General features: G+C 36.0%; 4 protein-coding genes across 5 annotated transcripts; 3 read left to right on the forward strand and 1 right to left on the reverse strand.

The window, feature by feature from the left end:
* Positions 1–3,092: 3,092 nt before the first annotated feature.
* LOC109609081 (zinc finger protein 25) lies at positions 3,093–6,315 on the forward strand. The gene is made up of 2 exons (XM_020025707.2): positions 3,093–3,893; positions 4,672–6,315. The coding sequence occupies exons 1-2, from the start codon at positions 3,399–3,401 to the stop codon at positions 6,232–6,234; spliced, it is 2,058 nt and encodes a 685-aa protein (XP_019881266.1). The 5' UTR covers positions 3,093–3,398; the 3' UTR covers positions 6,235–6,315.
* A 66-nt stretch (positions 6,316–6,381) lies between these two features.
* On the forward strand, positions 6,382–7,944 carry LOC109608002 (substance-P receptor). 2 transcript variants are annotated; one of them, XM_020024480.2, is made up of 5 exons: positions 6,382–6,579; positions 6,631–6,934; positions 6,986–7,164; positions 7,213–7,356; positions 7,450–7,944. In XM_020024480.2, exons 1-5 carry the CDS (start codon positions 6,460–6,462, stop codon positions 7,942–7,944), a joined length of 1,242 nt encoding a protein of 413 aa, XP_019880039.2. In that variant the 5' UTR covers positions 6,382–6,459. The 2 variants fall into 2 exon arrangements, with proteins under 2 accessions (XP_019880039.2, XP_049818272.1); XM_049962315.1 differs by having other exon boundaries at positions 6,382–6,934.
* A 136-nt stretch (positions 7,945–8,080) lies between these two features.
* On the reverse strand, positions 8,081–14,994 carry LOC109609092 (Golgi-specific brefeldin A-resistance guanine nucleotide exchange factor 1). The gene is made up of 14 exons (XM_020025717.2): positions 14,620–14,994; positions 14,338–14,565; positions 14,081–14,278; positions 13,377–13,836; positions 13,154–13,322; positions 12,601–13,098; positions 12,223–12,549; positions 11,958–12,166; positions 11,011–11,895; positions 10,169–10,953; positions 9,942–10,114; positions 9,725–9,886; positions 9,028–9,672; positions 8,081–8,800 (listed from the first exon to the last, which is right to left on the reverse strand). The coding sequence occupies exons 1-14, from the start codon at positions 14,918–14,920 to the stop codon at positions 8,243–8,245; spliced, it is 5,598 nt and encodes a 1,865-aa protein (XP_019881276.2). The 5' UTR covers positions 14,921–14,994; the 3' UTR covers positions 8,081–8,242.
* A 644-nt stretch (positions 14,995–15,638) lies between these two features.
* Positions 15,639–25,143, forward strand: LOC109609456 (E3 ubiquitin-protein ligase SMURF2). The gene is made up of 11 exons (XM_049970615.1): positions 15,639–15,767; positions 15,907–15,945; positions 16,015–16,257; positions 19,329–20,312; positions 20,373–20,542; positions 20,598–20,898; positions 22,616–22,769; positions 22,825–23,211; positions 23,268–23,710; positions 23,774–23,989; positions 24,042–25,143. Exons 1-10 carry the CDS (start codon positions 15,713–15,715, stop codon positions 23,974–23,976), a joined length of 2,979 nt encoding a protein of 992 aa, XP_049826572.1. The 5' UTR covers positions 15,639–15,712; the 3' UTR covers positions 23,977–23,989; positions 24,042–25,143.
* Positions 25,144–26,347: the final 1,204 nt, after the last annotated feature.

The following is a 26,347-nucleotide window of genomic DNA, read 5'->3' on the forward strand; positions in this document are numbered from 1 at the left end:
CATATTATTCGGTTTTAGGACTATAAAAAAGGACAAACATTTATTTTATATCTAAAGTGTGGAAAATAATATTCAATTATAAAATTACTGATAAATCTTAAACATTGGTACTTTTTAGAATAAATTTGGTATAGATTTTATTAATTACACAGCACGACTCGTTCAATAATAATCATAATAACAATTTAGTTCAGATTAATGAAAACCAAAAGAGAAATTTTCTTTTATATTTGAAGAACTTCAAATTATTTACTGAATTATTAAATTTGTCTAATTGAACTGATTACAAATGTTAATATTAAAAAAGTATGTTGATTAAAAATAAATGTTGTATTTAATTTAAATATTAAACGAAAACTTTAAATTAATTTGAACCATACAATATAATTAAATATAATTATTTGACTTTTTTAATAACTTGAAATAACTGACATTTTATAACTTGAAATAATTTACTTTTATTATAGTGGAAATGGAATACATAACGATACAATTATAATATTTATAATATTTTATTTTTTGCTGATGGAATATTCTCCGTATAGTCCTTAATTTAGTAAGTTTTTAAACACTTGTTTTGAAAGTACTATGTTGGGATAAGATGGCAAAGTGCTTTGAAAATTGGTTCACATAAAAAAAATTGTGTCAGTCTTCATGGAGAATATTTTGAAAAACAAGAAACAATTAAATTTTGTTCATATACGTGTATCTCGAAACTGATCGAACATCCAAATTTAACTTCTGGCAGTCTTAACTATCATATTTGTCCAATAATTTAACAGTATTTGCACTTTGTTTGATGTATTTGTAATATAAATATTCCGAATACTACATTTGTGTACAAACTTATAATAAATATTTAATTTTACATTTGTTGTGTTATTTAGGTCTAAGATAGTTTTATTATTAAATTAAATATCATGTAAGACTTAGTTTTAATCCTAATATTAAGGTACCTTAATTACCTTAAAGTTTTAGATATTTTTTACAGTTAGCTGCTGAAAACTAAAAATTTTATTAAATAAATGTTATTTTACTGCTTAAAATTAAATAAATAAATTTTTACTAAAAAAATTGATTGTTTATTATAATCAAAGTAGTATATATCGTTACACTAACAGACTTTTACTACAATTTAGCAATTTGACAATGAAGAGCAATTACAATATATATATATATATATATATATATATATATATATATATATATATATATATATATATATATATATATATATATATATATGTATGTATATATATATATATATATATATATAGTATTGTAATTGCTCTGATTTGTGATGAAGCTCGTGTTAAAGAAAATTCTAGACTATGATACATTTGTGTAGATCTTTAGTCGTTCACTGAATAAGCGGTTTTTAATTAATACACGATATATGCTTAGAGTGAAATCGTGACCAATGATCACATAATAATTTATTATCCCAATTGCTTACAACTAAAAAGTATGACTATTTTTTAACACATCTATAATAAATACTAAAAAGCATTTAGTTAATGAATTCTCAAACAAGCGAAATACACAACATATTTTATACAAGTTACATAATATATTACACTGATATTTTCAAATAGTTTAACGGAAAAGTAATGTTGTATATCAGGGGTGGCCAGCTCCACCCCAATGTATTAAAAAAATTTGTTCACAAAAATTATACTTATTGAAAAGTACAAAATATGTGTATTGAATTTAAATATTAAAAATTGACCATTTATTTTACTTCTCTTGATAATTCTGGAATGAAAAGGGAAAAGGGGTACATTTATCGAGAGCCACAAATATTCCTTCAAAGAGCCTCAGGTTGGCCACCTCTGCTATATATTAATAAAATCATAAATATCTTAGTTTATGTCAATAGGATTAATTTTAGTTCAAACAGATGAGAGAAAAATAAAGAATTTTTTTTCTAATTTTATACATTTTTATTAGTTTTTATAAATAGGGCTATTATATTTAATTTATGACTAACTGTGATAATAATTTACAAAAACTAAGTTTCTTTAATTTAGTCAATCTCTAATTTTCTCAAGAAGTGTTTCCAAAAATATGAAATACTTATTATATAATCGACAGGAGTAAATTTTTTGATCCGCAATTAACCCTTTGTTACGTATATCTGGGTTTTACGGCCTACATTTTTTTAGGGTTCTGGGCGAGGCTTAACGAGAGAGGGTCGCAAAGGATTTTGTTTGGAAAGTGGTAATGTCATTCTGCAGCCGACTGTACATAGTAATATTATTGTGTTTTACTTTACTTTTAATTAATATTGTTAGTAATAAACAATAATTATTATAATGTACTTAAATTTTACTCAAGAATAAAAATATAATTTCAATCTTTATATACCATTTTATGATTGAAGTAAATTAATCTTTAGTAACGTATAATAGATAATTTATGTATAAATTAACGAATGTTTTATGGTTTTTACTTTCTTAAAACATAGTTTTTATTAAGAACAATTCAAACAATTCGTTAAATTATATATCAACAACAATGTTGAAGATTCGCATCGAGTTCCATATATTCAAGTTTGTGTAACGCTATAAGAAACAGACAAAATCTTGTTTACTTCGCTGCTAATGTATTATAAACATGTGGGTCCAAGCAGTTCCGTTCCGATTCAGAAACCGAACCGTGCCGAGTCCAAAGGTGCCGAACGTGTCTCACAAAAATATCAAGTTCAGAGGGGTACGGTTTGCTGAATGGCCACACTGACCAGAACTACCTGAACACATACGCTCGTCCATCTGAAATAAATACCCTGAACTATTAAAATAATGCAGAACAGATTTTTGGGCAGTTATTTTGATAGTTAAACGCATAATGTATAGAGGGCGATAGTGCGTATGCTCTTACATCGTTGCGCAGCCATTTTCAAAATTCGTTCATTTAAAAATAACATGTATTTTTCATAATTGCTTTTCTTGCATTTTCATATTTAGATATCTCGATTTCATAAATACTTTGCAACGATTTCTGCAGACAGTTTATTAAAATTTTTCGTTAGAGTAGCTCGAATGTGTCCGCGAACAGAAGTCCGCAATCAAGTTCGAAACAGCTCCCATAGATTACGCTGACCGAGCTCTGCAAAATAAACTATTAATTACACAACAATATCGATTTATTTCCCACAGTAAACACAGTTTATGCCGTTGCAGACGTGTGTATCCAGTCACAATAAAATCAGGCAAATCAGTAAAAGTTATTTTCTTGTTGTGCTTATACAGTGACAGTTTTATTGTCATCGCCATTTTGTGGCTGGATAGTGTTCGGTATGAAGTTATTTATTTTCTGGTGTAACAGGAGGAACATAGCTACACCCGGCGATTTCAAAAAGTACACATAGTAACCCAAAAATTTGATCAATTACAATAATGGGACAACTAAAATGTCCGTTTTGTTGCGACGAGGAATTCGACTCGCACGAAGACCTCAAATTCCACATTCTAAGCATTGTGGATAATTTGTTTTGTTCAATTTGCGGAAAAAGGTGCGACAACTTAATGGATCTGGCCGAACACGTCGGTCGACAATGTAGAGACGACGAAGAAGAGGAAGAGACCATTCGTATACTTGAAGTAGAAAATGATGAACAAGATGAATACAACCAGGTATTTGACGTGGAATCTGAAACAACTGAACCTGCAGATAACAATGAGAAGCCAGATGAGGAAGTGGAGGAAACTATTGAAAATATACAGTTACATATAAACAATCAGACAGCTACAGTCAATAATAGTATTTTGGCACAAGCTTTATTGTCCAATGAAGAAGAGGAATGCCTCTATAACTGTCAGATGTGTGATATGAATTTCAATTCAATTGAGGAACACTTATCGAAGTATCATAATGGAGAAGAAGTTATTTTGGTGAGTTTCAGAAATATCAGTATATATATTTTATTTTATAAATTTTTAGATTTTTATTAAAATTTCATATACAGTAAGGTGTGGATAATTTGATGAAGAGATGATTATTTAAAATAAAAAAAATTATATCAAATATAATGAAAACAGAAGCAATCTTCAAATGAACCAATTGAATAATGGAATGCAATTAGGGTATTCAGTCTGTTGCGTTTAGGATTAACCATACATTGCTGTACATAAACTAGAAATATCATGGATTCAATTTCTGTAAAATACTGTGTAACTGATATCAGATTCCATTTTTAGATTGGATACTGAATACAGGATACCAGATATTTAAACAGTTTTATTTTTTTATTAATTGTTGATTCATTCCTGCCTAAATATAACTCATTCAGTAGGTAGTTTGATATTTTGCTTTGTATATAATAGTAAACATATTATAAAAGTGTTCAATCAATTATTGGGTTAAATTGAATTCAATAATAGTGGTATCGTTTACTATCATTAAATTAGAAGATGACAAAAATAAAAGAAGAATTATCGAAAAAATATATAAATTATTTATCATTTTTAATAATTGAGTCTTTTAATAAGAATACAATGATATTATGCAAAAAAAAATTGAATAATAGTGCTCTTCAGAAATTTCGTGTTCCAGTTATTTATAAATTAACATTTTGTGTTAATAAATATCCTATTAATATTAATAGTTGAGAATAGTATTTTACATTCCATAAACAAATATATATTGATAAATAATACAATATTGTTTCAGCAAACTGAAGAAGACGAGGAAGAAGTTGAACAAATGGAGGAGGAGCAACAAATCACGTACATTTTGCCAGATACCTTCGTTGAATCTTCAAACACGTCCCGCAACAAAAATACAATTGAAGAACAAGAATGCCTAGATAAAGACGGACGTCTGTATACTAGAAAAGTAGTCAAAATCGATAAATTTTGGACACAGGAAAACACCCTTGAACCGCCTCTGTGTGAAAAGTACATCATGGAGGATGGCGTCGTAAAAAAAATAACTGATGAAGAGGCCCAGGAAATTGACGACCCCAGCAAACTGATGGATGTATTCCAGTGTAAAGGTTGCTGTTCGCAGTTCCCCACCTCTGACAATTATTACAAACATAAATGCACTGAAGAAAAAACACAAACTAAGTTTAGATGCACTCACTGCTCGGCAATTTTCTTGAACTACAAGTCGTTACACGTACACATGAAGTGCCACGTGAACAAGGATCCCACTGGAGAAGTGCGGAAAACCGTCACGGTAGGACCTTTTGTCTGCGACGTGTGCAATACCTTATTCCCTTCGTTCAAGTCATTAAGACTGCATAAACGTATGCATGAACCGATAAAATCCAAAGAACCAGAGGCGCCGGTTAACTACAGCATATCCGGCGAGCTCGTAAACGACACCAAAGAAAACATTCGCGCCATGTTCTTGTGCAACATATGTGATAAAACCTACGACAAAGAATACGAGGAGATCCACATGAAGTCGCACACGAATGATAACAATTTCGACTGCGAAGTGTGCAACAGAAAATTCTACACGCAGGAGAACCTGGAGATGCACATGAAAGCTCACAATAACGTCAGGAAGATATCGTGTTCGTACTGCAAGAAAACGTTCATCTCGAATGAGTCGCTGAATGAACATGTCAAGTCCCAGTGCCAAAAACGTAGCTACGAGTGTCAGTATTGCGGGAGGAGGTTTGCCCGTCCACACGAGAAAGTGAAACACGAGAGAATACACACCGGAGAGAAGCCGCACGTCTGTCAAGTCTGCGGCAAATCGTTCAGAGTGAGCTATTGTCTGACGTTGCATTTGAGGACGCACTCGGGTACGAGACCGTACCAGTGCCAGTTTTGCGAGAAGAGGTTCAAGTCGCATAGTGTCTACAACCATCATTTGCTCACGCACTCGGACGTCAGAGCCTATAAGTGTCCTTACTGTCCCAAGGCGTTCAAAACGACGGTCCAACTGGCTGGTCACAAGAACAGTCATATTAAACCGTTCGCTTGCACGGAATGTAACAGGCCATTCGCGTCGTTGTACGCCGTAAGAGCCCACATGGAGACTCACAAAAGAGAAAATAATCTGAAGTATGATTGTTATTTGTGTGGAGCTTCTTACGCTCGGTCGTTTGCTCTGCGCGACCACATGAGGGCGCAGCACAACAATACTGAGGAGAAACCCCCGGAAGCGCTGGGTATTTCGGAGAACGACGATGAGATGCTGATCGCGCTGGAGACTGTTGTCAGTACTGAACAGATTAAAATGGCCATGAATGAGGACGTAAAACAAGAGGCTTTATAATCTTAAGTTTACACATTATTTGACTTTTTTGTCACTGGTTTTTGTATATAGTCTAAGTATGAATTAAAAGTTTAGTTTTAATCAATTGATTTATTTCTACAAATCCTTATTAACGATTATCGAATTATCCGAAGGCGTAGCATTTTATTAAGTTTTTATCTCTATTGTTTGCGATAATAATAAACAACACAAGAAGGACCATATGTTCAATCACGATTCAGAGTGATGAGTAAACAAATCCCAGTACATGCATTAAATCATGAAGTCTGGAGTTGCAGTAGACGAATAGTTCTATGTATTTCAACAACAACATCGATTATGAATTATGACTATGACTACCAGGATGTGAGTTGTACTTTTCCTTACATTTTTCACTTCTTACAACGTCTCTTTCAGGTCGATACTTCCAATTCGACGTTTATCAATACTATATGGATAATTCGGGAATTAGATTATGTAATACAAAGGATTGCAATTTTTCTACCGCTTGTAATATTGGGTATATATGGGAATGCGTTGGTTATTTATGTTTTATGGAAAACTCCTCATATCCAGACACCGACAAACTTACTCATAGCTAATATGGCAGTAGCAGATTTACTATCGCTTTTAATACATCCTTGGGTTTTTATCACATACGACATTTTTCAGAATTACCAGCTGGGGACTGTAGGATGTCATCTGGAAGGCTCCCTGGAATGTAACGTGGATATTTAAACATAATTGATATTGTGTAATAGAGTAATTTTAGGTGCAATTTTATTGTCAAGTGTTTTTAGTATGTCGGCCATAACTTACGATAGATTAACAGCTATTCTTTTACCAAGAGAAACAAGATTAAGCCTTAAAGGTGCTAAAATAGTTATGTTTGTCACTTGGTTGGCGGGACTTATTTTGTCTTTACCGTTGGTTTTCTACAGAACTTACAAGGTACACATATACTTTGGTAAATCAAAATGTTTATGTGTCGCATTTTAGACAAGAAAGTGGTTGAATTTTGTGGAAAAGTATTGTAAGGAAAACTCAATGGTACTAAATATTTACTGGTACGTTATTATTACCGTTTTAGTCTGGATACCATTGTCCATACAGATAATTTGTTACGTTTCAATATTCATCAAGGTAACCATACTATTTTCAATCTATATATGTATATATATATATATATATATATATATATATATATATATAACAGTAATAAACTTGCTTTTGTAGCTAAGAAAGTATGAGAAAGTTGTAATAATGAAGTTCGAGCACCATCAAGTGGGTTACAAAAAGAAAGCTGCAAAAATGATGTTCGTAGTGACCGTAATATTTATGGTTTGTCATTTGCCATTCACAGGCCTGATAATATACCGTCATCAGTTATTAAAAAACAACGGAATGCCCGCAGATAATAACGAAGTCAATTACCAAAACCAAAACGGCGGATTTTATCACAACTTATGGTTTACGTCGAAGTATTTAATCTTTTTGAATGGAGCGATAAATCCAGTGATTTATGGTTGTACGAACGAAAAGTATCGGAAGGCATTGCGCAAGTCCAAGTTGGCCAGTTGGATGTTCACAAATAGAAGGGAAAGATCCATCATAGTTACGCAAAAGAAGGTTAAACCGGTGGATACGACAACAAAACCAACAATCTTTTTCATTTTCAAGAGAAAATTAAAGTACGATACGGCGACAAGTAATACCCAACAGGAAACGTGAAATAATATAATATTTGTTATATATGTACATATTTTATTAAATAACAACAATAGAATGGATAAAATGTAAATCCAACAAATAAATATAAAATATTGGTATACAATATATACTGTACAATAAAATAAAACTTAGTATATTGGATTTATGTTAAAATATAATTAGTACAATTAATATACACAATATATTAGTCTTACGCGCTATGACATGTGTTTTAATATCCACACATGAATTGACTAAAAAAAATTTGAGGACATATCCATTAGACTTATACAACCCTGGTGTAATGCAAATACTGAAACTATTTGTTATCTGTATTAGTGCTGAGAGGAATGTTTACGTTCTGTGCTAAACCTAAGCCGGGTTCCACACCAAAAAGGATCTCGGAACCAACTGGTATTGAGTTGTTGCTGTTTTGCGCACGGAAATAATTCGACGATTGGAAGAAATGCTGCGGAGACACATTATTGTTACTAACTGAATCTCCGGGAACAGAGTTTTTGTTGACCACATCCTGCACGCCCCTGTTCGTCCCATCAGCACCAGCACTATTGTACGGATTAACTATATACTCTGTGTACAAAGAAACTGGTTGCACTTCGGTTGTTGTGGTCGAAGGCACCATGGGATTTCCGTAGAGTACCGGGAAGGTGTGCCCTTGAGACGATGTATTGTTGTAGTAGTTAGACATATAAGGAACAGACGGTTGAATTATTGGAGCGGTTTGATTCGGAACTAAAGGCATCGCGGTAACAGTGGGCGGTCCCATATTCATTGTGGGCGGTGTCATGTTTAACGGCGGGATGTTTATTGCGGATGGAGGCGGTGGTGGTGTCGATCCAATTGGTGTGGATACCATCTAAACACAAAGATTTTATTTTAATTTTTTAATTCATATTGCAGTAGAAACTGTCGGTTTGGAGTAAAACAAAATAATTTATTCTGTACGTACAATATAATGATTATAATGATAATGTGGTGGTTTTAAAGTAAATTTAAAACCACCACGAACTTTGTCATTTATCTTTTTTTTTTACTCCAAAACAAAAATTTTAGATATAAATTAACAAAATAATGATGATTTACCTGGCCTAGATGTGCGAATAAGTGAGAAGACACTTGTTGTTGACCAGTGGAAGGAGGTTGAAGAATTATGCTTGTTCTGGTGGCAGTTTCTATGTTGTGTTGTACGGGTTTTTGAGCTTCTGCCACTTCCTTTGGAGCTTCTCTAAACTGTTCTAGTGCATGTCCTTGATTAATTTCTCTGAACAAATCATCCTTCATGTTTGGCAAGAACATATTTATCTTCTCCCAAGTAGCGTTCCATAACGAGCTCTTGCCACCTTCTGGCGCATCAAACACCTTAGCAGAATCCATCACCAACATCATATTCTTCAACGATTCCGGTATTGCTTCATACAACAAGTCACTCTTATCCACATGCATATATTTATCCATAAAATCCAAAATGATCATCCAAAGATTGAAGAATGTTGGCAAAGATAGAAGTGGTGTCAAATGATGGAGGAATACTTTGCTGAGGACTGTGGCCGCCCTCATTCTTGTCTCCTCCACTCCAGCTGGATCCTTCGTCGGAATCGGTTGAAGTAAATAGCGCAAGAGTGGAAAAAGAACTCGGTGAAAGCATGCCTCCCATTCTGGACCACTCAGTGTTTGCAAATCGTGGACAAGGAGAGCTCTTTGCAAATATGTTATTGCACTCATTCGTACCTAAAAAATAAACCGATGTAATACAAGAGCAATTGTTGATTTTATGCCATACAGGTTTTCTAACGTCACAACATAGTCTGGCAATGCCTTGGAGCAAAGGACACCATCCCTGTGTCCACAGTGATGTTTCTTGTGCAACCTCTCCTCCTTCCTCAGCCCACCATTTAAATATTTGGGCCGTTCTCGTATGTAACGTGTGCATTAAATCCAGTAACTGAAATAAATCAATTCATACCATTACATTATTTAGAAATGTTAAATTTTCGCACCTGTATTGATATTTGATGATATCCGCTTGGTAATTCTTCGTCATCGCTTTCCTCATCTTCATCAGGACTGCTCGTTGGACTTTTGCGAGTCCGATAGTGATCTTGTCGTTTTCTGTTCGGATTCTTTCTCCGAGGTCTGCCCTCTCTGGTAGCCGTTCTTTTATTATGTTTGCCTAAAACGAGAACCGAAATTTAATGTCACAAAACTGCGATAGTTTTATACTCACATCCATGTAAGCTGGCTTCAACGAATGTTCTGATGCAGTGGATACAAACATCGAAGTTATACGGGGTAATGTGTGCCACGTCGCGCACCAAGAAGGCTAGACTTTCACAGCACTTTATTAAACTGCTTGGATCATGCGGACCGAGATTTCTTTCTAACGACAGGCCGTATTGGGTAGGCGGTACCGTACGTCCCACAACCGGTTGTATCTCGCCCTCATTGCCCACTAGAATCCAACCTCCAGTGTTGGGCGTGCCAACGGGGGAAGTGGGCACGACCACCGGACTTTGAGATCTAGGCAACGAGTGTCTGGGACTTTTGGTAAGCTCGGAATCCGATGTGTATCCTCGGTCTATTGTTGCAGTTTCTTCGTCGCTGTTCACTTGGTTCTCGCCATCTGATTTTGTACCTTGGTCTTGCTGGTTTTCCTCGACTATTGGTTTGGGTGGTTGTGCGCCAGCTCCGACGCATTCTAACAGTGTAAAAATAATCGTCCAATCTGTATTGGTGTGAATGTTTTGCGCAGACGTTTTCAACATCTCGTACAATCCGAAAGAAATTTGTCTGGATATTCGACAAATTGTCGTGCTTTTTAAAAGTAACAACATGCGCAATGATTGCAGGACAATAGGAGACATTTCTTCGTTACGCATCAATCGGATCGCGATTCTAAGCAGGCCGATTACAGACCGTTCTAAGAGATACTGGTAGTCGAAAACTGAGGCATTCATCACCAATGTATAAATATGATCCCTTACAATTTGCCAAATTGACATAACACGATCCCTAAAAATTAGTTACACTTTTTATCTAACAAAGAAAGATATACTACAATGTTGTTACCTGTTTTGAATAACAATTTTAACTAATAATTCCAAGAAGAACACTGTTACATTTTCGTTGTAATTATAGCCTAAAGTTTTTTGAACATCCGGTCCACGCGACAATTCAATCAACGATTTCACTAGTTCCTGAAGAGCATCCTCGTGTAAAAATTTAGAATCAGTAATCAATTGTTCCAAGTTACAATCCTTGATACACTCTTTGGCTAAATCTATGTACTGCTGTTCTTCTGGACTTGGAATTTTCGACAGATTCTCGGCCGACACCATGTATGAATACAACGAACTCAACAAACCGGTATCTTGTTTCTGTAAGCTCTCCACCTCTTCATACACCAAATTAATTTTACCACTTGGCTCAATGAAGTCCTCAGCTTCCACATATGATTTTGGTAACAAGCCATTCATATACAACGATAAAATCAAATCGAAAACATTCTTCCAACCCTCACGAATATTATCGCCGTGCTGATGAACCAGATTGAAAACAGTTTTTAGAGCAGATTGCGCTTTGTTGTTGAGTCCGAATTGAACGGTGATGTTGTTATGACGTTGTTGATTATGGAATACCGTAAACTTGCAGAGAGTTAACAACAGCATGTCCAAATTTTTGGTTAAGCCGTAATGAGCTGAAATGAAAGAGCAACGTTCAAAACCTTGCAATACGCCTTTATAAAGGCCTAAAATCTCTGATTTGTCGAAAAGGAAGGACAGAGCAGTAACGACCGGCCCATAAATTAATTGGAAGAGTTCGGAGTCGTACGTGCCACTACTGACGTGTATGTAAATTCCATCTTTGGATTGACCTTTCTTCAATAACACCTTCCATAGATAGTTTTCTTTAACCAAACCAGTTTGTTCTGCGGGCATAACAATCTCGTCGTTCCTAAAATTATCAGATTTGTAATTATTAATTTACCATAAACTAAATACTGGTTTGTTTGTTACTTGATGGTGGTGAAAATTTCGTCGAGCATTTCCTCGTCGAAGTCCCCGCCTCCGTTAACGCCTTTTAAGTTTTTCTTAAACTGACTGGCAGTCATGGGAGCGGTTTGTTTTTTAGCATTTTGATTATGCTGATCTACATTCAACATTATAATAGCATAGGCCAATGTGAAGGCAGCATCAACGTCCACGAATGGTTCTCCATTACTTTTCTAAAATGACCACGAATATTATTTGATAAAATACAATTTTATGTTAAATTACTAACATGCCAATGCTCCGAAAAGTGTTCCAATATGAGCGATATAGTTGGGGCTTCACCTGGCAGTCTGAAAGTCTCCAAATAATTCCTCAGTGCTTCGTCTATTCTCGTATCGGTAAAATCGAACGTTTTAACAAACGCATCCAGGATATTTAAGTTATTGCGGTTACTGACATATTCGCCAATTGTTTTTTTATCTAAAGCCGGATTTTCACGAAGGAAAAGGGCAATTTCTTGCACATCTAATTCCGATTTCAGAACACCGTGTTCTTGTAAAAATTGTATACCTTTCTTTGGTTTGGAATTAAAATATTCTGTGCCTTGTGGCAGCCACTAAAAAGTAATGTGTTAGAGGAGTCTTCATTGTGTTTTTAAAAACCTTACCTTTTTGATGTTTTTCTTGGCGTGTAACTCATCTATACTAGGTATCCGATCGGAAACCTTTAACCTGCCACACTTGCCTTGAAAAAACGGACCATCATCTTCCCTTTTCCTGCAATGCAACTCAATACTCTCGATAACTGTTAACAACGCGTCCAGACTTAATAGATGCGTATGGTAGACCCCTACAGTCGCGGATATGGCATTTTTCGCCAATAGTTTAGTTAAATCCTCGTACAAATTCGAACAATACATGTCACAATCGTAATTCAAGTACAATTCGTTGACAAAACCGGGAATTCGCCACAGTTGCAGGATGTTATCTAAGGCGATTTCTTTGTGTTCATAAGAGATTTTAGCGGAATCACTTAGGATAATTTCGGTGAGTTTTGTAAGGTAGCGTTCCAATTGAAATTTTAAGTGGGTGCGCAATGCTTCGAACATCAGAAAAGAGACTTGCAAATCCGCTGCAAAAACTGACAATCGTTCAGTACTCAAAAGCTGCAAAAATGAAATAAATCAATATTCAACAAGTGAAGGTAAGAATAGAACGTACTGAGAATAGATTTCTGCACAAATCATCCTTGACAAGGGCCAAAAGTGTAGAGTACTTTCCAATACTATCCGCGCCTACTTCAAATGCGCAAGTCAATAAAGTTAATCCCACGTGAATCATTACTTCTGTGTTTTGCTTGTCCACTGGATTGCACAGACTTATCAAGAACCTAAAAGGAATAAATGAAACTATTTCTCAATTAAATTTCCTTATATAATGGTACCTTAACAATTCCCTGACGCAAGCTAAACCATAAGGTAGCAAACTGACATCTTCCTGCATTTCAGGAGTAAATCTTATTCCTCTCTGATTGACATACTCTTGACCATCAGAATTGGAATAACATTGGCCATCTGGACTAGTTTCGTTAGATTTATCGCCATCAATTTTCTGTTGCTCCTCCTGTGCCGATTCTTCAACAGTTTTCAACGAATCCCCATTTTCCTCGTCGTTAGTTTCCACCGACGTCGGACTCTGAACGTTGACTTCAATATTCGAATCCATTGTGCTGGGGAAGTTGGAGGGTGAGTTTTCAGTTTCGTTGCCGTTTTGAGGCGTACTTTGCGATATGGATCCCTGCATGTCCACGATGTTGCCTGCCGGCGTTATTGGAGTCGTTGACAGGTGATTGGCTTTTAAATTGTTCATTGGCGGTTTTGAAAGCGGCGGAGAGTCTTCATTTTCTGCATATATAGAAAACTTGCTCATATATAAAAACCAATAATTTTAATTTGTAAGATTACAGAAAATATATTTTGATATTGATTATATACTTTTGTTTATTAATATTACATAATCAGCGAGAATATACAGTTTATTGCTGCATTAATGAGTAGACAAATAAACTAAATCCTACATTTATTGGCTGCATATCTTACATAACAGAAGTTAAAATACAAAATTACAGTGTCAAACTGTTAAACATACCATTTTCCAGAAATTTTTCTTTTTTCCTTAATGGCACTCTTTGTTTCCTCTTATTTCTTCCTTGATCTATTGCTCCTGGTCTCATTTTCAATTGCTTAATTCCTACAGCTCTTGGATCTTCTGAAAACTGAGGCAACCTCATAAACACCAGCTGCACCATGTCTTTCAAGTAATGCTCTGCTGTCTTTCTTAACAACTCTACAAAAATTCAGTTTTAACACTTAAATGAATAACAATATTATTATATATGTTATTACCATTGAGTCTGGTTTCAAAGCAGATTCTGAAACAAGATAGCATAATTTCACACAGGCTCTCATTGGTTAAATGTATGCCTACTGGGGCCAGTGTTAAAGTTCTAAGCACTTGTAAAATTCTCATCAATACAACCCCATCAGATGACTGGTCTGTCCCCACAAACCTAGCCCTCGTAACTGCATCAGCTATGCTGTGAACTGTCTGAGCAATTGCACAATGTGTGTGGTCTAAAATAATGTTTTATAATATGCAAAAGTTGTGTAATATTAACAATGTTCTACCTATCAGTCCATATGAAAGGAACTTGTTGATTGCAGATAGTGCAAGGCTAGTTACTGGTCCAGAGGTGTCCTCAGACCTGATTATATCCAGAAAAGGAGTAAGAAACGAATTCGGCTCCACCAATTTCAAGTCCTCTAGTTTGTTAAGACTGTCTTTAAGGTCCTGCAAGTTCCTTAAAAGTGCATCCATATCGTCATCCTGATAGGAATGAGAGGACCATCGGGCCCCTCGTCTCATAGCAGTCATCAGAATCGAAATTTCGCCTTTGACAACGAACATTCCGCTGCCCGGCAGTGCCATTGTTAAAGCGATATCGGTTTAAATTGTAGAACTGTTTACATCGCAGGAACACGTCAAACTTCCAACACGTCTGATTTAATTTTCGTACTGGGGAATTGACAGCGACGGCCGCTGTTTTGTTGGCAACGCGCTGTCAATAAACTGAAAGATATCATTCGATATTCGGCTACTGGCCGCTGGATGACGCTACTACGTTAAAATATTGTTATAAACTTCATACGATACATTTTCCCTAGATTATTAGATGAGGGTACGAATTAACAAAATACTTATAAATTCGTGTGAATGGTCTATTGTTTAGAGAAATGAACAAATTTTAAAACACAGGAACGAACATATATCGAATGTTAAACAAACAACCATATTTTTTTGCATATATATTATTGCAAATAAATTCTTTAATAAACCATATATATGAAATCTACTATAAGGTGAATTATTTTCTGAACCATTAGATACATAACTTGATTGAACTTGATTCATACATTTTTATTAAATTAATAAGAAAGTAATTTTAGTATTAATTTAATAAAAATTTATAATATATCTTAATGTAAATTATTTACTGTGCTATTCAATGCACAACTTGAAACAAGAATAAGATATTCATACATATTAAATTAATAATTATTAATAAGAAAACGACCTGTAAAAATTAAAAATGTGGCGCATGCGTAGCGAAGAGGTTTGAGTGAGTAATGAACATGAGGGCGCGCGCTTCGCCCCATTAAAACATGGCGAGATTTAAGTTGTGTGCGTGATGTTCTGACAATAATATCACAGGTTTTAAAAATGTCCAGTGTACCGTCCGGCAGGAGGAATGGTGCACAAAAGATTCGGCTCACCAGTAAGTAGAATTTTGCGCCGCTTATATGTTTCGGCAACGGTATTATTGGAGTTAGAAGTTTGGGCAATATGGCCCCTTTTGCTTTAGACCTCCACGAATTATTCAGTTTTCCGTTCGTAATGTATAAATTTTGTTGCAGTTTTGTGCGCCAGAAATCTGGTCAGGAAGGACCTGTTCCGTAAGTAACTTATCGCCACCCTCAATTAGAACGATATTTAACTCTCGAACTCTCCGATACTCGTTGCAGGTCTTCCGGACCCTTTTGCGAAGGTGACGGTGGACGGCAGTGGCCAGTGTCACTCAACGGACACGGTCAAGAACACCCTCGACCCGAAATGGAACTCCCATTACGATTTGTATATTGGGAAATCGGACACGATCACGATCACCGTGTGGAACTACAGGAAAGTGCAAAAGAACAAAAACAGTGGTTTCTTGGGTTGTGTTAAAATTGTGAATTCGCTGATACAACGTCTGAAGGATACAGGATGTGAGTACAAAACATTAATAATTATTGGTTGAGGGCTCTTTTTGTGCAGTTACCATGGAAATGATGGACAATGACACTTTTTAGTCTTGGTTGCTTTGTTTACATTTGAGTTTTAATAAGATATTTAGCCCTTTAAATTTCATAATGATAGAATATTATTATTACAAATTATTTAAGTGGTCGAATAATTACATTATTATTAAAATTTATGAAATAATTAAATATTTAATAATTTTAAAAAATTACAAAGCCATATTTTTATCATTCTTATCTAACTTTTCATTTCATAGACAAATTTTCTAATTCAAATTTACATCCAAAATAACAATTGTAGTGAGAATAAATATTAGAGCAAGTTTTGTAATGATATTACCAGTTAATAAAACAATTACATATCATACATACACAAACAAAACGTAAAAACATGCATTGAACAATACATAAAATGTTGCTGTTTTGTGTTTATGTGATGCATTTAAAAACTGGATTTCATGGAACGCGTCTGTTAACCGTTAGGGCACAAGTTTTGAATAATAGTTGCGTATTGAATATTTAATTTACATACAAAAATTATTCCATCATTGAGATAAATATTTTTTTACTATCAATTATTCTTATCAGATGATGAGGCTATCTTATCACTTTCGTTGAATTCTATTAATAAATTAAATGTGTCAAAATTCGAAATTGGATAATTTTTTACTGCACTGTGACCTATAAATCCCTGAGATCAATATTGAATTGAACCACTCTCAGACTATTCCTCCGGTACTTTCTACCGTAAAAACAAAAGGTGAATCCCTTTCAATAAATAATGCAGTTGTGTAAACAGACGACGTAAAAGTAATTGTTCCGGACAGGCTCGTAAATCTAAAAAAAGTAAAAGTATGCGGAATGAATAATTTCCGATGGGCGATAATTTGAAGAATGCGTTGAATTAAAGTTCGTAGCGAATGTTTGCACGAACAAGGTTTTTAAATTAAAATTATAAATGATGGATTTGACAATTTATGCCTGAGAAATATTATTGTTATCATAAAAAACCTTGTTGTGATGTCGATTCGGATGTTCTGCGTCTTACTGAAAAATTAAACATTCTTTATCGTTATTAATTGGATAATTAAAATGCTTTATTTAAAAAAAGGATCCAGATCACAATCAGGCGCACGCAGCATAATAACATAATAAATAAGAAGTCAATGTCAGGTTGTAGGAAGTGGCTTGCATAAACGCGGTTAACTTGTTGTTTCCTCATCTTGCCGCCCAACCAAAATCGAATGAAAATTAATTAATTGGGTCACACACACGAAGAGCCGCTGTTGAAAACAGGTTCCAGGGTTGAGAACGGACCGGACGTCGAATGTCCGGCAGCCGAATAAACGCTCGGACAGGAAGTTTAGTTGCCTAAGCAACAAAGTTCGAATCATATCTCGGTTCTTTTCAATACGGGATTTACCGCATATCGAAATAAGATGTTGCGGTCGCAGGCAACAATCGCAACGTTGTTTTGCATTTTCAGATAGATGGGGACCGAAATTATTAATAATAGCACTGCTCCGTATCCTTGCCCCAGTTACTGGTTAATAGTCCGGTGCACCGGTTTCGTGTTCCGCATTTTCCACCTGTGTCCGGTGTCCGGTGTCAGATTATCGAATCGATTCCCGCAAGGACGCTACGTTGAATAAAAACAAACGGTTTGCAACTATTGTATTATGAACGATGTGGAAAAAATGTTCCGAAGCAGACGTGGTCATTGTTTGTTTTAATCAGTTAATAATTCTTTGAATTGTCATTAGTATAATTACCAATAAGGTAATTCAGTATTAAGACGTTTATCAGTAACAAATTCATGCAGTTTTACGATTGTTTTTGCAGCAAACAGTTCAATAATAAACTTCAGCATATAAATACCAATAATAATAAGCAATAGGTATAGCTATAGCTATAGCCGTCATATGTTTTCACCGATAAAACGATTTCGGAATAAATTTTACCGTTGAAATTTTACAACATATGGTGCACAGATTCATCGGGTAGTAAACGATGAAAAAAAATTGGAACTGTTAGAATCTTATGTCCCACATACATTATATTTAATTACATTGTTATTGTGTTTTCAGTTAATAATTCTGTAATGGAGGACGTACCGTAAAATAAAAAATATCTGGGAGGGTTACGATTCGTGACACGAGCCGTGATTTAATCAGATTTCACGTGAACACACGCAATTGAAAGGAATGCGCAATTTTATAATTTATAATGTGGAAAAATTGCATTAATTTTCCGAATCGCTGCTCGAAAACAACGTAAAGAAATTTGAAAATTGTCGAGTGAAATGCGGGCGATTAGATTGGGGGTCATTGTATTAACGGTTACCGATTGAAATGGTTTATTAATACTATAAATGCGAGAGTGAATTGTGTGGTAACCACGAAGAGAGCGTTTCTAACTGTTGTTGGTTGGTCAACTGCGTGTTGCCAGCTCGTTGATTACATGTTTCAGTCGGGTACGACTTCCAACTACTGCAGGAACCCGAGAGCATTTTTCGTTGATCAATTAAAACCTCAAATACTACCTTTTTCCAACGCGACACGAAATCACAGTGATTCTGAGATTCGTACAATAAACAAAACTAAACGGGGAAGTGCGATTAATTACTTAATTACTTGCAAATGTTATGACTCAATTATAACTTATAACTTATCGTTATTATTATTACTTTCATTACGTCAACTAAAATACCCGCATATTCAGGAATCGTTACTTAAATATTCTGTTTTGTCATTCTGTACATTGACCCACTTGAAACGGTTCAATTTGTTTTAATATTTAATTGTGGTAACAAAATTGTGGCCGAGATAATGAACAAGATGAAACATTTTAATTTGTTGGTATAAGCATAAACTGGAATAATTAATTATAATTGGTCATGTGAATAATTATGAAGATTATCAAGGTTCTTTAAAAGCTAAAACAATGATTGATTAACCCGATTTTTATAGATTTCTACAATAGTATGCCATTTAAATTAAAGAAGGTTCTATATAATAGGAAACCTCATTAAATTTCAGATCAGTGTCTCGACTTGGGTAAGGCATCGCAGGACGACACGGAACCGGTGAAAGGCCAGATAATCGTTTCGCTGTTAAGTAGAGATGGCCCGTGCGGCGGCACGCCTCTGGCCATCGTCGGCCCGCTGGGAGATCTACGCGGTCCCGCCGCCGGTCTCGTGCACCACAACCAAAATCAGCGTCGTCACGACGACGACAACGCGACACTAGACGATCAGCTACAGCTGCCCGAAGGTTGGGAAGAGCGACGAACGCCGAACGGTCGACCTTATTACGTGAATCACAACACCAGGTCGACACAATGGATCAGACCGCAGGCCGGCGGCGGCAAGACACCCAGACTTCAGCAGCCGAGCAACAGAGCCCGGGTTAACAACAACAATAATGTGAATGGTGGGACTCTGGAGAACGACAATACGGACAACCATAGAGACCAGGAACCGGCAGCGACGTCGCCCACCCTGAACAACAACAATAATCCTCCGTCAGAGCCGCCATCGCCGGCCAGTCCGCCAAGTTCGAGTACGGCTCCCACATCGCCTGTCGTCACACCCCAGAAAGAAACCGTCGCCAGTCCCATTCGTCCCGCCCCATGCGTCCCAACAGCAAACACCACCCCGACTTTCGCACCAGTATCGCCTACGAGCACCGCTGTGGTACCCGCCCCCAACAACATCAGTTCGAACGCCAACAGCGCCGTGGTTATAAGTAACGGCAATGTCGTGAATCCTGGCTCGCCGAGTGGCGGCGTACTGCCGACGCAGAACGGACTGCTCAGCCCGCAGAGTGGTTCAAGGGCGGTCTTGAGGGAGAGGAGGCAAAGAGGCGCGGAGGAGAGGCGCGACGGTTCCAGCAGGAGACGTTCGGGAAGAGGAAACAGGAACAGCGGCCACGGTAGCGGTGCGCAGCTCGCACAGCCCCAGATCAACGGTGCACCGCAGTCAGCGCCCCAGCCAACCAATATGGATCTACCACCTGGTTACGGTATGTTTATTTGTTTTTTAAGCCGTATAAACCGTCTAACAATTTTCAATTGATGCACAGAATTGAGAACGACACAACAAGGTCAGGTATATTTCTTTCATATACCGACCGGTGTGTCCACATGGCACGACCCAAGAATCCCGAAAGATTTAACTACCCTCAGCTTCGCTTTGGACCACTTAGGACCTTTGCCGCAAGGATGGGAAATGAGACAAACCAACACTGGAAGGGTATGTAATTTCAAATCAAACTTTTTTACTTTTTTACGTAATTTTCTTCCTTTAGATATACTTCGTAGACCACAACAACCGCACTACCCAGTTCACGGATCCGCGTCTCAACACTCAAATTCTAAACAACATCCTGCGACGGTCCAGCGTACCATCCGAGGCCGCTGCGCCGGTGCCGTCTGTCGCTACTACCTCTACGACTTCGACAGTCTCCGCCGCCCCAGCTACTACCGCTCCAGCAGTCGCGCCGACTGCCGTCACGCCGACGATTGCAGAAACGTTGTCCGTGCCGCCGCAGACTGCCGTCCCAGTAAGTCCTCCAAGAACTAGACCACACGAAATCGATCTACCACAAGGTAAGAATAAAATGAAAATAAAGATAGATCGCAGAATATTTCCTATAGATAGTGTTATACAATAATTTGACGAATATATTAAGTACCAGAAAATGTAATTTACAGTATTGGACTTAAAGATATCAATCAACTCCTTCTCAAAGTGTTATTTATTTCAGTACACACTGTAAATTTGCTCTTACTTTTATTCAGTTTCAATCTTACATTAGCTATATTTTGTGATCGATATTTGTTGAAATTCAGGTGTTTTCTTTAATAATTATAATCATTGGTCGACAGAAATCCACAAAATCGATAATTAAAAAAAAAAGTTCTGGGCACCCACGAAAAACGTCGGAGCGAGTAGATAATTTAATTAAAAGGTTGTCGCTTCCTTTCTTCGAAGGAGATTTTACGCAATCTTATCCAGAATTAACCGAACGAGTGAATACAAAGACCATAAGAGCAGACAATTTGTTCAGTTGGAATTCTTTCACAAAGACCACTGCTTTAGAAGAGGAGTGTAAAAACCAGTTTAAAATTTGCGAATGAATGTCTGGATTGAAAGCTGAATCAGTGAAACGAATTATTTCTGATGATAAATCTGAATTTAATTTGAAACTACTGCATCCTAAATACAATTTGGTATGGAAGTGTTTTTACTGGTTTTGGACTAGGGCTAATACATAGAATAGAAGGAAAAATAGATAGATTCATGTTCAAAGACATCTTATAAATATTATGGAAACTTATGCTGATAAGATTATGCGATTAATGTTCACTGTTCAACACGATAATGACATGAATCAAAGGTGGTAAAAAGCAGCTATTACAAATAAATCCCATAGGGAATTTATGGGAATGTGTAACCTAAACTAACCGAAGATGTTTAGAAAGTCTTCTAAACAATACTCATACTTAATAACTACCTTGCAAAATACAAGAATATATCCAAAAATTAAAAAGTTAGTATTGTGGGTCAATGTGTGTGGTCAATACTGTGCGTACCCCATTACGTTTACGTTCAATTTTTATAATAAATAATGGACATTATTTGAAAACTCTCTCCATGCTATTTAATTTTTTTCTTCATTGTGTTTAAACTGTTTTTTCGGCTAAAAATGGTGTAATCAAATACTGTATGTAAGTGATGAACAAAAATTAGTTGACTACGATAATTCCCGCCGGTGTGGAAACTGATGGAGCAGTACTTAAACTTAATCCAAGAAATATTTCAATAACTGGCTGCATATGAACCAAAAAAAATCTATTTAACTCTGTTTATTGGTTTATGAACAACTTATTCAACAAAAAGAGTTTCTTTAATCAATAAAAAGACACATTAGAGACTTAAAAGAATTTCAAAATGTTAAATGGGAGCTTTCACCATATTTAGTACCACAAAAAAGGTCTAATTCTGAAGAAGAGGTCAATACATGCTCTGTTCGCTATTTCGATGAAGCCCAAGAACCAACAAATGTTGTACAATGACAAAAAATTGTTCATCACAATGATGACTTTTTTATTGTTATTTTAGAATTGATCGTTAAAACAAGTTACTTTTTTTGGTATCTAATATTTGACTGTAGAATTTCTTTAGTTAATCTACCCTCTCATACATACATTACATAAGAACAATAAAAAATATATTATTGTTATTAAACATATTACCCATTGGGTGTAGAATAGTTAAAAACATCTAAAAACATCCACAAACATAACGGCTTTGTATTCGCAGGTTTACTAAACGAATCGGAACATCTACCGAAATACAGGCGGGATTTAGTAGCGAAACTGAAAGTTTTAAGAGCAGAATTGATCGCGTTGCAGCCGCAAAGCGGTCATTGCAGATTGGAGGTATCGAGAAACGAGGTGTTCGAGGAGAGTTATAGGCAAGTACATTTGATTCAATACAGGTTAGGTTCTAATAAAATAGTCGTTTTTCAGACTAATAATGAAAATGCGCCCGAAAGATATGCGCAAACGACTGATGGTGAAGTTCCGCGGAGAGGAGGGCCTCGATTATGGAGGCGTGGCCCGCGAATGGCTTCATTTACTCTCGCGCGAGATGCTCAATCCGCAATACGGACTGTTCCAATACTCGCGTGACGACCATTACACACTACAAATCAACCCGGATTCATCTGTGAATCCTGTGCATCTGTCTTATTTCCATTTCATCGGGAGAATATTGGGAATAGCTGTTTTCCACAATCATCAACTGGAGGGGGGATTCACGTTGCCGTTTTATAAACAACTGTTGAATAAGCCTATCACATTGCAAGATATTGAAGGAGTCGATCCTGATTTGCACAGGTCCCTCACTTGGATGCTGTAAGTTCCTTTAAATAAACAACTTAACATTATTCTACAATTTTTGTTTGTTATAGGGAAAATAATATTGATGGAGTCTTGGACACAACATTCTCTGTTGAAAACAATAGCTTCGGCGTTCTCAAAGTCCACGAATTGAAACCGAACGGAGCATCAATAGCCGTTACGGAAGATAACAAGCGAGAATACGTTAAACTGTATGTGAATTATCGTTTTATGCGCGGCATAGAACAACAATTCCTGTCCCTTCAAAAAGGTTTCACCGAATTGATTCCGTCCGCGTCGCTGCGTCCGTTCGACGAACGTGAATTGGAACTGGTAATTAGCGGAATTGGATCGATCGACATTGCCGATTGGAGATCGCATACTAGATTGAAGCACTGTACACCCGAGACGCCGGTTGTTCAATGGTTTTGGCAAGCCGTCGAGTCGTATAGCGAGGAAATGCGTGCAAGATTGTTACAGTTCGTTACTGGTTCGTCCAGGGTTCCCCTCCAAGGTATATTATTATTTAAACACACACACAGACTGTACTGTTTACACTGTTTTTTTTGCATTATAGGTTTTAAGGCCTTGCAAGGTTCAACAGGGGCCGCCGGTCCAAGGTTGTTTACAATCCACTGTGTAGACGTGCCTCCACAGAATTTGCCCAAGGCGCACACTTGCTTCAATAGGATCGATATACCGCCTTACGATAGTTATCAGGTGCTACTCGACAAACTAACGCAAGCTGTTGAAGAGACTTGCGGCTTTGCCGTCGAATGATTGTAGACTGAAGGTAAATTACCTCCAGCCAGTCGTAAATTCTTATTAATTGTTTTGTTTTACAGGTGTCGTGCGCTCCGTGACCACTACAGAGCACCGGGACACCTCCTGTTTTTTAATTAATTGATCGTTCTCTCGTTATTTTTTTTTTGAGCATCATATCTATAGAGCTGTGTTAAGTAGAAGGTATCTGCCTTTCCGAAGACTGTTCGCGGTGCCTTTTCTTGTTCGCTGTCGGTTATTTCACCTCGTGTGACTGTGTGGGTGTGCAAATGATCTAGTTCCCTTCGTTCGGATTATTTGCGCCCCTCATTCATAGCCTTAATCACAAGTGCCTAATGCTAGTCAAGTTTTTCAATTTCACGCTTCAAGCACACGGAGCAATTTTAAGATCAAACACGAAAACATTTTTAGCATGTGGTTGGGGGATGTTTCTTTAAGATGTTAGAAGATACAGTTTTATGTAAACAGATGCCGGTTTCATTGTAAAACTTGAGATAAAAGTACAATTTTCGTCTGAATAGTACAAATGAATATAGTTCATCAGTATGTGTTATTTGCCATACATACAATTATATTGACTTGAGGACCAGCTACTATATCTTCTGCACAAGCACATTTATTTGATTATATAAAATTTTGAAAGAAAAGATTGTGATTTTAACAGTATATTTACAATTTATTGCAGTACCTAAACAAAATACATTTACAGTGTTGTACACTGTTTATATTTATAGAACATTAACAAGTGTATTTTTTCATCATAGTGTTCACTTAGGTTATGGGTTATTTACTTTACCGGACATTTTTAAAAACAGGCAGAAATTTAATGATATTGATATTTTAAAACATTAAGTTTTTGCTTCTGGATAGGCGGGAGTGTAGGGTAAACTGAATAATGGATTATATATAAAAATTAGTTTAATTTATTGTATATTTCGTTAAAAATTGAACTGTATTTTTTGTATATTTTCAAAGCATTCACAATAGTTTTAGTTAATTTTTATAAGTGACAGATAAAATACTCTGATTGTAAATATTTAGATTTAAATAACGTTACTTGTTTATAAAATATATAGTGATAAACTCTATTGTGGTTTAATGTTAAGATTTTTTGTATATTATTGTAATATTGAACAAAATTATATTTTAAAAATATTTTGTAAATGGTTTTTCTAATATAGCCTATTTAACTACTAATTTTTTTCACGAGAATTGCTTGAAATATATCTTTTGAATTTTTAAGAAAAAACAGACTTTATTCAATAATTTCTTTTATTCAAAAATATATACACAACCACAATGTCTAGGGATAATTTAGTTTCAGAGAAGAGGGAGATGCGAGGGCCGCGTTCGTATTACAACACTTGTGCACCACCGTTTTTTGCAATTTAATGCACGAAGGTAGAGCACCAGAACTGCAAATCATGCTCCAGCAAGTACATAATGTTATAGTTCCGGCTGAAACTGTGCGTCGTCACCTGTATGAAAATAATATAAGTAGTTGTCGACCTTCGAGTGTTCATCCACTCTCATGGGAAAATCGACTTTTGTAGACACAGGAACATTCTCTTTTCGTTATAGTCTGGGGACGAATCAGTATCGGAGGATTTTTTGACGAGTAGATTATACGTGAAATAGATACTGACACCAATTATCTTTCCATATGTGACAACGATTAAGCCCAACTTTGTTTACATGTATGATAATGCCAGGCCACACACTTCAAGGATTGCAATGGAATTTTTGGAAAATAACACTATATAAATGTGTTACCATGGCCTGCAGAGTCCCCAGACTTGAATCCCATTAAATACTTGTGGGACATGCTTCAAAGAAGAGTTCTTCACATGGAAAGGCCAAAGGGCAACAGAAGAACTCTTTTTCTAGCGCTTCCCAATGCTTGAACTGAGATTCGATAACGATAATCTAATACTGAGCGTTCTTAGACGATACACAGAAGTTGTCATTAATCGAGAGGGTCATACAAATTATTAAACCATAGTTTTGTTAAGTTTCACAATCTAGAAATTGTTATTTTTTACATTTTCACACATTTTTAAAGTATCTGTTTTTTTTAAAATGAATTTTTGTTAGCACTTTTTTCATTTGATTCAATAATCTATTAGTCAATGTTGTGTATTCATATTCAAACTAAATTAAAACTGAAGTTTAAAATAAAATTACCGTATACATTTAAATTACCCCTAGACATTGCAGTGGTGTGTATACACATATACACTAGGAAAAGTGTTGACACGTCTGAATTAGAGAGATAGAAGAGGAAGAAGTAAATAAATATTATATATACAATACGAAGAGTTTGATCCATCTGAATCCTAAAAGAGACAACATGAACAATGGAGACAGT

This window comes from Aethina tumida, chromosome 1 (assembly GCF_024364675.1).
Source record: "Aethina tumida isolate Nest 87 chromosome 1, icAetTumi1.1, whole genome shotgun sequence".
Taxonomy (NCBI): domain Eukaryota; kingdom Metazoa; phylum Arthropoda; class Insecta; order Coleoptera; family Nitidulidae; genus Aethina; species Aethina tumida.